Source organism: Myotis daubentonii, chromosome 5 (assembly GCF_963259705.1).
Source record: "Myotis daubentonii chromosome 5, mMyoDau2.1, whole genome shotgun sequence".
NCBI lineage: Eukaryota > Metazoa > Chordata > Mammalia > Chiroptera > Vespertilionidae > Myotis > Myotis daubentonii.
This window is the reverse complement of record NC_081844.1, coordinates 69,110,319-69,123,275: the sequence shown is the minus strand read 5'-3', so window position 1 is coordinate 69,123,275 and position 12,957 is coordinate 69,110,319. Positions and strand designations below refer to the sequence as shown.

Below are 12,957 nucleotides of genomic sequence, written 5' to 3'. Positions count from 1 at the left end.
CACATGCATAAAGTGTTGAACCAGTGAAAACTACCAGTGTTGAGAATTTGACTTGTTGCATGTTCTAGGTAACACTATTGGGAGTCTTTTCCAAAATATTATTTTGAAAAACTTAAACTCATGAATTTTGAGTAGGATTTTTGCTTTTTTTTCTTTCAGAGAGGAAGGAAGAGGAAGAGAGAGATAGAAACATCAATGATGAGAGAATCATTGTTGGCTGCCTCCTGCACATCCCCTACTGGGGCTCAAACCCACAACCCAGGCATGTGCCTTTGACTGGAATCAAACTCAGGACCCTTCATCTACTGAGCCAAACCAGCTAGGGCTAGGTTTTTTTTAATTCAGGTATAAATATACTGTAAAATGCAGAGATCTTGGGTTTTCAGTTTGAGTTTTGAAAATTGCATAAGCCCTGTCCAAATCCTATCTAATAATAGACAAACATGGTTAATTGACCATACCTTAGCTACACCTCCCATTGGCTAATCAGCACAATATGCAAATTAACCCAACCAAGATGGCGGCCGGCAGCCACGCAGCTGAAGCGAGTAGGAGGCTTGCTTGCTCCAGTGATGGGGGAAGCCAAGGTTCCCCACCTGCTGTGCTCCGAAAGCAACAAAGTTTCAATTATAGAAGCTAAACAAACCCCAGATACCTGCTTTCAGCAAGCCGTGGCCTCAGAGCTGGAGCAAGCAGAAGCTGGCTCTCAGTTGCAGTGACAGCAGCAAAGTTTCAATTATAGAAGGTAAATAAATCCCAGAATAAAAAAGAAAAGAAAAAAAGGAGAGGCTGGGAGCTTCAGTCGCTGGCCAGCCTGAAAACGGCCCTCAGCCCCTTACCCAGACTGGCCAGGCACCCCAGGGGGGACCCCCACCCTAAAGAGGGTGTGGCCAGCCTGAAAACAGCCATCAGCCTCTCACCCAGACTGGCCAGGCCCCCAGTGGGGACCCCCATCCTGAAGGGGGTGTGACCAGCTGCAAACCGCCCCTCACCCAGGCTGGCTAGGCACCCAAGCGGGACCCCCACCATGATCCGGGACACCCTTCAGGGCAAACCAGCCAGCCCCCAACCATGCACCAGGCCTCTATCCTATATAGTAAAAGGATAATATGCAAACTGACCCTAACAGCAGAAAGACTGGGAATGACTGGTCACTATGACACTGACCACCAGGGGGGAGACGCTCAATGCAGGAGCTGCCCCCTGGTGGTCAGTGCGCTCCCACATGGGAGAGCTCTGCTCAGCCACAAGCCAGGCTGATGGCTGCCAGTACAGCAGTGGTGGTGGGAGCCTCTCCTGCCTCCTCAGCAGTGCTAAGGATGTCCAACTGCAGCTTAGGTCTGCTCCCCACTGGCAAATGGACATCTCCTGAGGGCTGCCAGGCTGCCAGAGAGATGTCTGATTGCCAGCTTAGGCCCAATCCCCCGGGGAGCGGGCCTCAGCCAGCAGGTGGTCATCCCCCGAGGGGTCCCAGACTGTGAGAGGCCACAAGCCGGGCTGAGGGACCTCTCCCTTCCCCCCGAGTGCACAAATTTTTGTGCACCAGACCTCTAGTAAGATATAATCTGGTATCTAGTACTCTAAAGACTTCCTCAGTGACCCTTTCTAGTCACTATCCCCCACCTCTCCTATCCCAAACCAAACTACTTTTTTATATTTTTTAAATTTTATTTTATTTTTTAAAGTATTACAAATAGTAGTATATATGTCTCCTTTTTTCCCCATTGACCTTACCCCGGCTTCCCCTCCCCCTGGCACATACCCTCAACCCACCCCCCCAGTGTCTTCTGTCCATTGGTTATGCTTATATACATGCATACAAGTCCTTTGGTTGATCTCTTACTTCCCCCTCGAACACTCCCCAGCCTTCCCACTGTAATTTGACAGTCTGTTCAATGCTTCTCTGCCTCTGTATCTATCTTTTTGTTCATCAGGTTATAATGTTCTTTATTATCCATAAATGAGTGAGATCATGTGGTATTTTTCTTTCACTGCCTGGCTTATTTCACTTAGCATAATGCTGTCCAGTTCCATCCACGCTGCTGCAAATGGTAAGAATTCCTTCTTTTTATAGCAGTGTAGTATTCCATTGTGTAGATGTACCATAATTTTCTAATCCACTCATCTGCTGATGAGCATTTAGGCTGTTTCCAAATCTTCGCTATTGTAAATTATGCTGCTATGAACATAGGGATGCATATATCCTTTCTGATTGGTGTTTCTGTTTTCTTGGGATATATTCCTAGAAGTGGTATTACTGGGTCAAATGGTAGATCCATTTTTAACTTTTGGGGGAAACTCCATACTGTCTTCCATAGTGGCTGCACCAGTCTGCATTCCCACCAGCAATGCAGAAGGGTTCCTTTTTCTCCACATCCTCTGCAGCACTTTTTGTTTGTTGATGATAGCCATTCTGACAGGTGTGAGATGGTACTGCATTGTTGTTTTGATTTGCATTTCTCTAGGACAGTGATCTGCAAACTGTGGCTCGGGAGCCACATGAGGCTCTTTGGCCCCGTGAGGTTTTCTATTCCTTGATTAGTTTCCTCTCCTTCTGGCACCCCTATTATGCGGATGTTGTTTCGTTTCATGTTGTCCCAAAGTTCCCTTACGCCAGCGGTTCTCAACCTGTGTGTTACGACTCCTTTGGGGGTCGAACAACCCTTTCACAGGGGTCGCCTATGACCCTCGGAAAACACATATACAATTACATATTGTTTTTGTGATTAATCACTCACTATGCTTTAATTATGTTCAATTTGTAACAATGAAAATACATCCTGCATATCAGATATTTACATTATTATTCATAATTAGCAAAATTACAGTTATGAAGTAGCAACGAAAATAATTTTATGATTGTGGGTCACCACAGCATGAGGAACTGTATTAAAGGGTTGCGGCATTAGGAAAGTTGAGAACCACTGCCTTAGGCTCTCCTCCTGTTTTTTAAGTTTTTTCTCTAGATGGTGCTCTGCTTGTGTATTTTTTCCTACCTTGTCTTCTAGCTCACTGATGTGGTAGTCTGCTTCTTCTTGTCTACTGTTGATGCTTTCCATTGAGTTCTTTAAAGCAGTGATGTCATTTTTCATTTCTTCTTGGTTCTTCTTCATTTCCTCTTGGTTCTTACACATATTGTGGAATTTGTCTTCCATTCTTTTCAGCCACCTTATGACCATTTCTCTGAATTCTTTCTCTGACATATTGCTTGCCTCCATTTTGTTTACTTCCTTTTCTGGTGATGCCTTCTTTCATATGCAGGCTTCTTTGTCTTCCTATTATCTCTCTTCTCTGGGTATCCAGTTATGTAGCACTCTCTCTCTCTCCTGTGTTGATTTAAAGGCACAAAATACAACACAACAAGGCACAACACAGAAGGCGCTGAACACAAATGTATTCACGATACTAATAATTCTAAAAATGAATAATAAATTAAAGAAGTGCAAAAATGATATTGAGAAAAGGAAACAAAATAAGAGAGAAAAGAAAGATAATAAAAAAGACAGCGGGAAAAACTATGTGAGGAGAAAACTCCAATAGAACAACCACTAATCCCAAGAAATGCAAACAACAAACACCCAGAGATGAATGCAAACTACAAACAACAACTAATAACAAACGAGGAGAGGGAAAACAGCAAAAAACAAAAAGGGAAACAAGCACACAGAAAACCCAATCTAATCAACAATCAAGCAAACAACAATAGGACAGAGAAAGCAAGGTATAACAAAATAAAAGAAAAAAACTTAAAACAAACAAAAAAAAACAGGACAAAAAAAACACACCACACAACAAAAACAAAAAAAAGGGAAGAGAAAAAAATTTGGATAGTGAAGAAAGAGAATAGAGGTATGTATGGACTTACAGCCAGGGATCGGAAATTAGATATATAAGTAGGGTGAATTTTTAACAGGGTAAAAAAAAGGAATAGGGAAAATCTAAAGCAGGAATAGGGTGAGAGAAACAGGACAATAAAAGGAGAAAAGTGAGGAAGAGAGTGTTGGTATACAGGTGAAGTTGAGATAGAGTAAAATGATGCTATAGGAAAAATGAAAATACAATGTAGAACACTAATCCCAAAATAAAGAGAAAATAAAATGACACTTAAAAAGTAAAATAGTACTAGTAATAATACTGATTAAAAATAAAAGTATAATTAAAAAGGTAAAATCAAGTGAGGAAAAAATAAAAAATATATAGTTTCCTAAATAAAAGATGAAAAAATAAAAATGTGCAGTAGTGAAGGTCATTCACTTCCTCTACTGTTTTGTTTGACATGCCTGTTTTCTGTCAGGTAGTCAGGACAGTATTGAAGTTCTCTGCGTTCCACTGCTCCTCTGTGTTGTAAGCCACAGTCCTGATTTTCAAGCAGGCAGTATTACTTTGTTTCTTAGACTCCTTTATTTATATTTACACAAGAGTCAATTTGTGATTCAACCCCTGGGTGGCAGTGTTTCTGGATTGACCTCTGGGGCTATAAATCCTCTCTAGCCAGTATTTAGATTTTGTTTTTCCTGTCGCACTTAATACTGGTTTGGGAGAATGGACTGCCCCAGAGCTGGTTCTCTGATAATTATTCCCCACTCTGATACCCAGGTTCCACAAAACAACTTTCCCCTTCAGTCTCTTAGAGTGTCCCCAACTGTGTGATCCTATGTACTGGGCTAAGTAACCAAAAGCAAGGATTTAAAGAGAAAAAAAGAGCCAGAGTAAGTGCGCGAACTTGCGACTTTTACTCTCCTGCACTGCATGCAACTCTGTGAACATATCTGTGCACGTCTTTTTTCTCCTGGCACTAAACAGCCAGCACACTGGCAAAATTTCAGGCTGCCTTTTTGCGCCCAGTCCAGCTATGGGTTGCTTTTTAGAGTTCCCATCTGCCAGTAGCCCTGCGGATCCCCTTCCACATTCACGGATCACACTCCAGGGGTGGGTAAACTTTTTGATTCGAGGGCGACAATGGGTTCTTAAACTGGACCGGAGGGCCAGAACAAAAACATGGATGGAGTGTTTGTCTGAACTAATATAAATTCAAAGTAAACATCATTACATAAAAGGGTACGGTCTTTTTTTTTTTTTAGTTTTATTCATTTCAAACGGGCCGGATCCGGCCCGCGGGCCGTAGTTTGCCCACGGCTGCATGGCTGTGGATTTTTTGGGGCTCAGACTTCCCCCAAACCTCCAGATCCCATTGTGTGGGTTTCTCCAGCCTGGATTGCAGACTTCACTTTTCCCTAGGCGAAATCTGACCTTCCCGTGAGAAGGAGCAGAGCTCATCCGAGTCCGCATATTTGCGCTGCTTGAGATCCGGTGTTCTGGGTTCGCAGCTGGTCCCTGGGTGTTGTGGTTGTATAGTCCCGGGATGTATAGGTTTCCAATAACAGCCACTCTCTCCTTCAAGATGGCACGGTCTATGCGGCAGAGCCGTTCGTTCCGAGAGACATTTTAGCAGCAGTGGAGGCTGCCCGGTCAGGCAGTACCCAACAGTACCTTAGAGTATAGCTGTCCCTCATCCACAAATATACATTCCCCATACGTCCACACACTCTCCTTTCATTCCCTCATTCACACACTATCTTGTAGTCTGCCTTCCCGTTGGCAGTCATCTTCCTCTCCTATTTCCCAAAAATAATGTTTTATTCTATTAACATAAATTGATTGCCGAAACTGGTTTGGCTCAGTGGATGGAGCGTCGGCCTGCGGACTGAAGGGTCCCAGGTTCGATTCCGGTCAAGGGCATGTACCTGAGTTGCGGGCACATCCCCAGTAGGAGATGTGCAGGAGGCGGCTGATCGATGTTTCTCTCTCATCGATGTTTCTGACTCTCTATCTCTCTCCCTTTCTGTCTGTGAAAAATCAATAAAATATATTTAAAAAAAAAAAAAAACATAAATTGATTGACTCTGCCTGTTGTTGTATAAATGGAGTTCTTCTGTCTCCTGACTCTTTTATTTGTAGTTTTTAAAATTTATCCATGTTGCCAGATCTGGATACTGGGGATACTGGTTTGCTACTGGGATGTCATTGCTTATAAAGTGTTCAGTGGACAAAAGTAGGAAAGTTTATGTTAGAAAAATAGATATATCACCAACTCAAACCCTTTACTATAGTATTCTTATTTCCTTTCATATTTCAGACTCCTCTTTCAGTGAGTATTCTGATTCCCATCAAAAGTTTGTTTTTAAACAATTTTTAATACTAATTTTAAAGTAATGTCTAGTTATGAAAAATAGAACTTGAAGTAAGTACTGTATTATTATTATAGGCATACAAATATAAGATTCTTAAAGTGAAACATATGTGTTCTTTAACTAAAACGTAACTTGAAATTTTTAAAGTTAATAAGTACATATGTTGAATTTTTCTATCATATTTGTATTTTTCTTTATTTCTAAAAGGTGAATACCTTTGAATTTTAGTTAAAATTCTGATCAATTATTTTGAAGAAATTTTGTTTTAGTTTTATATTATTCTTAAATTACAGCATATTTATTTTCGAGAAACCCCAAAGCCTAGTTGCTAAGACTTATAAATGACTAGGGGCCCAGTGCACGAATTCGTGCACAGGGTGGGGGTGGGGGGTCCGATCAGGGCGGAGGGAGGTTGGCTGGGGGTGGGAGGGGGTTGGGGGAGGGGGCGGGGGAGGGGTCAGGGGAGGTTGGCTGTGAGAGCGCACTGGCCACCAGGGGGCAGGGACTGCGTTGAAGGTCATAGCGCCTGGTCTACCTGTGGCTTGGTGGGTTAGGCTTTTATATATATAGATTTGAGTCCTGTTATTAACTCACTAGTAGTCCTGTGCACAAATCCGTGCATGATTTGCTCGCTGTCACGCCCTCCTGTAGGTCTCCACCAGTTGTAGATTTGGTCGTGATGTTACAGTGTAATGGATAATTAGCATATTCATCTCTTATTATATAGAATAATAAATCTGTGCCCCTTTTGCCCTATCTGGTTTGGCTCAGTGGATAGAGGGTCGACTTGTGGACTGAAGGGTCCCAGTTTTGATTCCGGTCAAGGGCACATGCCCAGGTTATGGGCTCTGTCCCCAGTAGAGGGCATGCAGGAGGCAGCCAATCAGTGATTCTCTCTCATCGTTGATGTTTCTCTCTCTCTCTCCCTCTCTGAAGCCAATAAAATATATATATATATATATATATATATATATATATATATATATATATATATATATGAAAAAAATCTGTGCCCTTTATCAAGTTACTGTAATCTCCCCCTTTTTTTCTGGGGATATGATCCAATAACTGCAGCAGATGCCTGAAACTGCAGAAAGTACAGAACCATATGTATTGCATGTGCTAAATTTTTTCATATTCATACATACCTTTTCACTTAAAGGAAGCACTTTATGTGGTTTCTCTTTGGTATATTTGAATTGCCAGCATCACTACTCTTGTGCTTTGGGGCCATTATTATTTTTTTAAAAAAATATATTTTATTGATTTTTTACAGAGAGGAAGGGGGAGAGAGAGTCAGAAACATCGATGAGAGAGAAACATCGATCAGCTGCCTCCCGCACATCTCCCACTGGGGATGTGCCCGCAACCCAGGCACACGCCCCCGACTGGAATCGAACCTGGGACCCCTCAGTCCGCAGGCCGACGCTCCATCCACTGAGCCAAACCGGTCCCGGCTTTTGGGGCCATTATTAAAGAAAGTAAAGATGACATACCATAAGCACTGTGATACTGTAACAGCTACTAGTAGCAGATAGCTACTAAGTAACTAATAGGGTGCTTATGCTGGACAAAGGGAAAATTCACTTCCAGTGTTTGATTTCATCATGCTACTCAGGACACAGTGTGTAATTTAAAGTTTATGTATTGTTTATTTCTGGAATTTTTCTTTTACTATTTTGGACCATAAGTAACTAAAACTGCAGAAAGTGAAACTGCAGATGGAGGGGGATTGCTGTACTTTATTTCTTTGAACTTCAGTGTCCTCACCTATGAAATTGGAGTAATTTTTAGGTTATTGGAAGTAAGGATGTACAATTAAAATTTTTGAAAGAAAGTTCTTTAATCAAAATTCCTATTTCTAGGCACTGAAAGATAGCACAGAAGTGGAAATTGTGGATGAGAAAATGAGAAAAAAGATAGAACCAGAAAAATGGCCAATTCCGGGCCCTCCTCCACGTAGAGTGCCACAAACAGACTTCTCTCAACTGATTGACTGCCCAGAGTTTGTACCAGGCCAAGCCTTTTATTCACATGCAGGTAATAGCTTTTCTTCTACAGCAAACAGCATAACTCTGGGCTTTTTGATGCAATTTGCCTATCTTTTTAAAGCTTATTTAGCTTTAGTATGAAAATTAAAGATAACTAAATGACTTTGATGCTCTAAATTATACTCATAATTGTGTCCCACACGAGCTATAAATTAAATAGGGTTTTAAGAATTATGAATGAAGCTCTGCTCTATCTTAAATTATTTGTGTACTTTGTCGTGTGGAGTTTGTACTTATCTTCTCTGAATTTTGCTAAATGATTATAGATATATTGTGGCAGTTTTCCTCTTGTAAACTTGGAATAATCCAGTAGGATTCTAGTATCTAAGTCTTATACCCAAGAGTGGGGAAGACTTTATTTAATTTTCTTAGCAATCTTGTACTTCCAATCTTGTCTTGAAAAGATGAGATGACCTACCTATATTCTAATGCATAATTGGGGTTCTCTTATGAAGTTATTATAATTATTGATTAAAGAATTGGTGGTACTTAGAATTTCCAAAAACTGCTTTAATGTTAAGATTTTTTTCCTGGATCATTTTTAAGACATTCCCTCTTGGGAAAAAATATGTGTGCTTAAACTTTTTTCAGTCAGGGTGATGATCTTCTGATGCTCTTGGATGTCATTTGATCGGAATATGCAGAGGAATAGGTGACTCACTGAAATATCATTATAAATGTTGGAACAAATCGTGCTGCAGAAATGAAAGCGACCAGAGTTACTTCTTTGCAAGAATGTCTACTCCCAACTCCTTGTGGAGGACGTTGGGTCAACACTACAGTGGAGATAAACACCTATTTGATGATGATGATGATGATGATGAGAGACAGACCAGAGGACTGCTGTTGTTTTTATAGGAGCTGCCCATTTGTGTGTAAATAACCTGGGCTGCATGTGCTACTTTTTATTCACGGTGGGAAAGTTAATTTTCATTCTGGAAATATTACAAGATTCTGTCTTTTCCTTTTAGACTTATGTACTTGTGTCCAGATCAATAAAGTAGAAATAGAGAGGCTTGAGTGGCATTTCCCAGATTGTTAGGTCCTTTGCTATTTAATTTGCCCCTCTTTTATAGTGTACTGTATCTCACATGTTGTCATATTTTACATGGACTTTAAGATTTATTAATGTGGACACTAAGGGATAAGAAATTTAAGAAATGAAAGTATTTTTTTCGCTCTTTAAAATTTATTTTTTATACACTAGTGTGAGGCACCTGCCATCAAAAAAGCACTGATGGACAGTCTCACAGATAATTTTATTTATTGTTTCTTTGATTGTCAGCCCTCTGTGTCTCTAAACCTAGAACGCAACTTGGGCAAGTGTTTTAAATTTGAAGAAGCATTTTTAAGGTTTTTAAAATAAAGATATGCTGTCTGTATAAGTTAGATTAATATATTGTGTAAATGTGGGGTCCAAGATGACATTTTTAACCTGCTCATGAACAGGCATTAGTTGAGTTAGATAAAATAGAAAACACTTCTTCCACAGAATAGCTAAGATAGGTTAGTCAAGTTGGTGATGCCTGTCCATAAGCGATTTATGCATTATTAATAAAATTACAGGAATAAAATCACAATGTCTTGTAAATTTTTGTGTTTTTTTAATATACTCATTTACATGCACACATATACCGCCTGAAACAAGTCAATGTACATTTAAAATGTTAAAAAATGTAGGTTATTTACATTATACATCAGAGACCAGATGGATAATGAAGGTATTATAGAAAGATGGAATATGTTTTGAGTTATGCTGATTCACTTTAAATCATAGGAATAATCGTGTAAATTCAGTCTTTTCCTGTGACTGCCCAGATTTCTGGCCTTAACAGTTCTCCTTTGATAAGAAAGCCTTAGTTTCCTAAATTCAGTCTAGAGTACTGCATCAAAAATTTGAAATGGGAATAAAGGATAGGAAATTTAGATTGTGTTTATCTGTACCCATGCATAAAGAAAAATAGTGAAACTTTTACCTATATCCTTTTTACTCAAATGAGAAGACATTAACTTTCAAAAACATAACCCATGATAATATGTTTTCTAAGGGATTTGTGTGGTAAAATATTAAACATTTTTGGTCCTTTTCACTAAAAAATCAAAATTTCTATTTTTTCCTCTATGGAGCTTGAATTGTCTAACATGGATTGACCTTTGTGCTGAACAGAGGACCTTAATGCACCAGAAAAGGTTGATTATGGGAATGGTAAGGTGTTCTGAAATTTAGGTTTTGCAGTTCTATGGATATGGTATTGTGCTATCAATAGTAAGAGAATTTCATTCACCAAAATTGAGAGGTCAGGTATCTGACAATCTTGTGTTGTTTTTTGTTTGTTTGTTTCTATTTGGCCCTAAAACTATATATAAGATTTTCCTTAATGATTGCTAAGCTGTGGGATTTTTTTGAAAAGTTGATCTGCAGAAGTATTCTTGAATGTGCCACACATAAAGCATGTTATCATTTTTAAAGCAATCTATGTAATTACTGCTGTGATTCAGGGTGGATAAAAAAAAGTCATGACAGCCTGGCCTTGTGCTCAATGGTTGAGTGTGAACCTATGAGCCAGGAGGTAAAGGTTTTATTCCCTGTCAGGGCACATGCCTGGACTGCAGGCTTGATCCCCAGTAGGAAGTGTGCAGGAGGCAGCCGATCAATGATTCTCATCATTGTTTCTATCCCTCTCTTTCTGAAATCAATAAAAAGAAATCTTTTAAAAGAGTTGTGACAGGTAAATATGGAATATATACAGTGGGGCAAAAGTATGGTTAGAGTTGTTCATATGGAAAATAATAAAATAATGTAATAAAGATAAACTCACAACTATAAACCTGTTTTTGTCCCACTCTGTATATGGTGATTTATCCAGAGTTATATGGACAATTTTTAATTACTGAAAACTGCAACAATACTTTTTTTTTTCTATTGAGTTCTTACAAACTAGAAACCATAAATGTCAAAGTATGCATTTAATTTTTTGTCTAAGTTTAGTGTCAAGTAATCCAAGCCATATTCAAATTCATTTGGTCTTGGAAGATTAGTGCTTTACTATTAACCTTTAAAATTTTCACACATATAGTTTGACATCTTTTCATTGTAAAAGAAAACAATCACACAAAGCATATGTATAGCTTAATTATAAGGTAAACACCCTTTAAAAGGTAAATTTTTCTTGTCCTACCCAATTTCTTTGGTATTTTAATGTCATTTAATTTATAAGCACATGTGCTGTTAATATAGTAAAACACTTGACTTCATGGTAGAAACATTCAAGCTTGAACATTTAGAGATGATTATGTAATAAGTATAAGTAGTTGTTTAAAGATTAAATATCTATGCTAAAAAATTATAGCAACTGATTTTCCTAATAGGGGGGCATAATGCTAAGTTCCTTAATTCTCACACACATTCTAGGGTGGTTTTGTGTCTAGTTTTAAAGCTTTATTAACTCCATGAACGTAGATGATTCATAATATTAGAAATAGGGTTCTCTATAACTTGAATAATATGGACAGCCCGAAACTAGTATTTCTCTCATACTACTTTTGTGGCTCACGTGATCACCTATATACTATTAATTAAGGAAGTTAGCATCAATATTCAATAGAAATATATTTGCCAGCCTTAGCCGGGTTGGCTCTGGATAGTGTGTTAGCCTGTGGACTGAAAGGTCCTGGATTCGATTAATGTATCTATGTCTCCAAAGCCCTCTTTTGTCTGACTTTAGTGAGGCAAAGCAGACCAGTCCAGGCTCATATCCCTAGCCATTTCTTGTTTCACACCCCCAGCTTTAATAAATGTCCTCTAAAATGAAGGAACCCCCCCCCACAATTTAATATAGCTAAATATAGCATTAGCATAAAAATTATGGATCTGTTTTTTTGGGGTTTTTTTTGTACCATGTCTTTGAAATCTGGTGTGTGTTTATACTTATCCTAAGCACATTTTAGGACTAGTCATCTTTCAAGTGCTCAATAATTTTATACGGCTAGTGGCTGCTATTGGACAGTGCAATTTAGAGCACTTTAAAAATATAAAACATATCTTTAAAGCAATATAGTAATCTAATGGTTGGTTCCTGGAACTAGCTGTATGTGTCCATCAAAAAGATAAACTTACTGTAGTATGTAGTAGATGAAATTAAAATCTTGGAATATTCTTCTCAAACTCAGATTCCTGAAATGTGCCTTTGCATTTTAATTTAGCAAATAAAATGAAAATTGTTCATTTAAATCAGTTTTCCCTATGTAATATATTCAACTTTTCAAAATTTCTAAGGAATTAGCTTTTGAGGGGTAAATAATGATGCTTCGAATTCTGCAGTATAAATTTGTTTTTAAGACACTTTTTGTCCAAAGCAAGTTTATATTGCATTATAACTTAAATAGTCTTTAACTTTTAGAAAAGGAATTTATGAAGGACTCAGTTTGGATTTTACTTACGAGTATACTTTGATTAAAAAAAAGAAAGATAGTGTGGAGAAAGGCATTTTTAATTTCAATAGAGTTATAAAGTGTTTAAGTGTTATTGCCAGGGCAGTGCACTTTAATGATATGACATTCTACTCTTTATTCAGTATGAGTTAAGTAGGCACACTGCATTTAGGTAAACCTTGTCAATCAAAGGAAATGTGAAAAGTGTAGGAGTGATGGCTATATTAGTATAAAACCTAGCAGAACAATGTAGGACTGATTTTTGCCCACAATAAAATAAGTAT

General features: G+C 38.6%; 1 protein-coding gene across 25 annotated transcripts in view; it reads left to right on the top strand.

Annotated features, from left to right (window-relative positions):
* The window catches only part of LARP1B (La ribonucleoprotein 1B), a 91,983-nt gene that overhangs the window by 28,765 nt on the left and 50,261 nt on the right, over positions 1–12,957 (top strand). For 24 of the 25 annotated variants that reach the window (XR_009453049.1, XR_009453042.1, XR_009453044.1 and 21 more), the window contains one exon: positions 8,057–8,231. Coding sequence is in view for 17 of the 25 variants with exons in the window: in XM_059698055.1 (XP_059554038.1) it covers positions 8,057–8,231 (175 nt within the window). In the remaining 8 variants the exon portion in view is untranslated. Of the gene's footprint in view, positions 1–8,056; positions 8,232–8,833; positions 10,357–12,957 lie in introns of those variants that run through there. The other variant, XM_059698068.1, reaches the window with a different exon arrangement.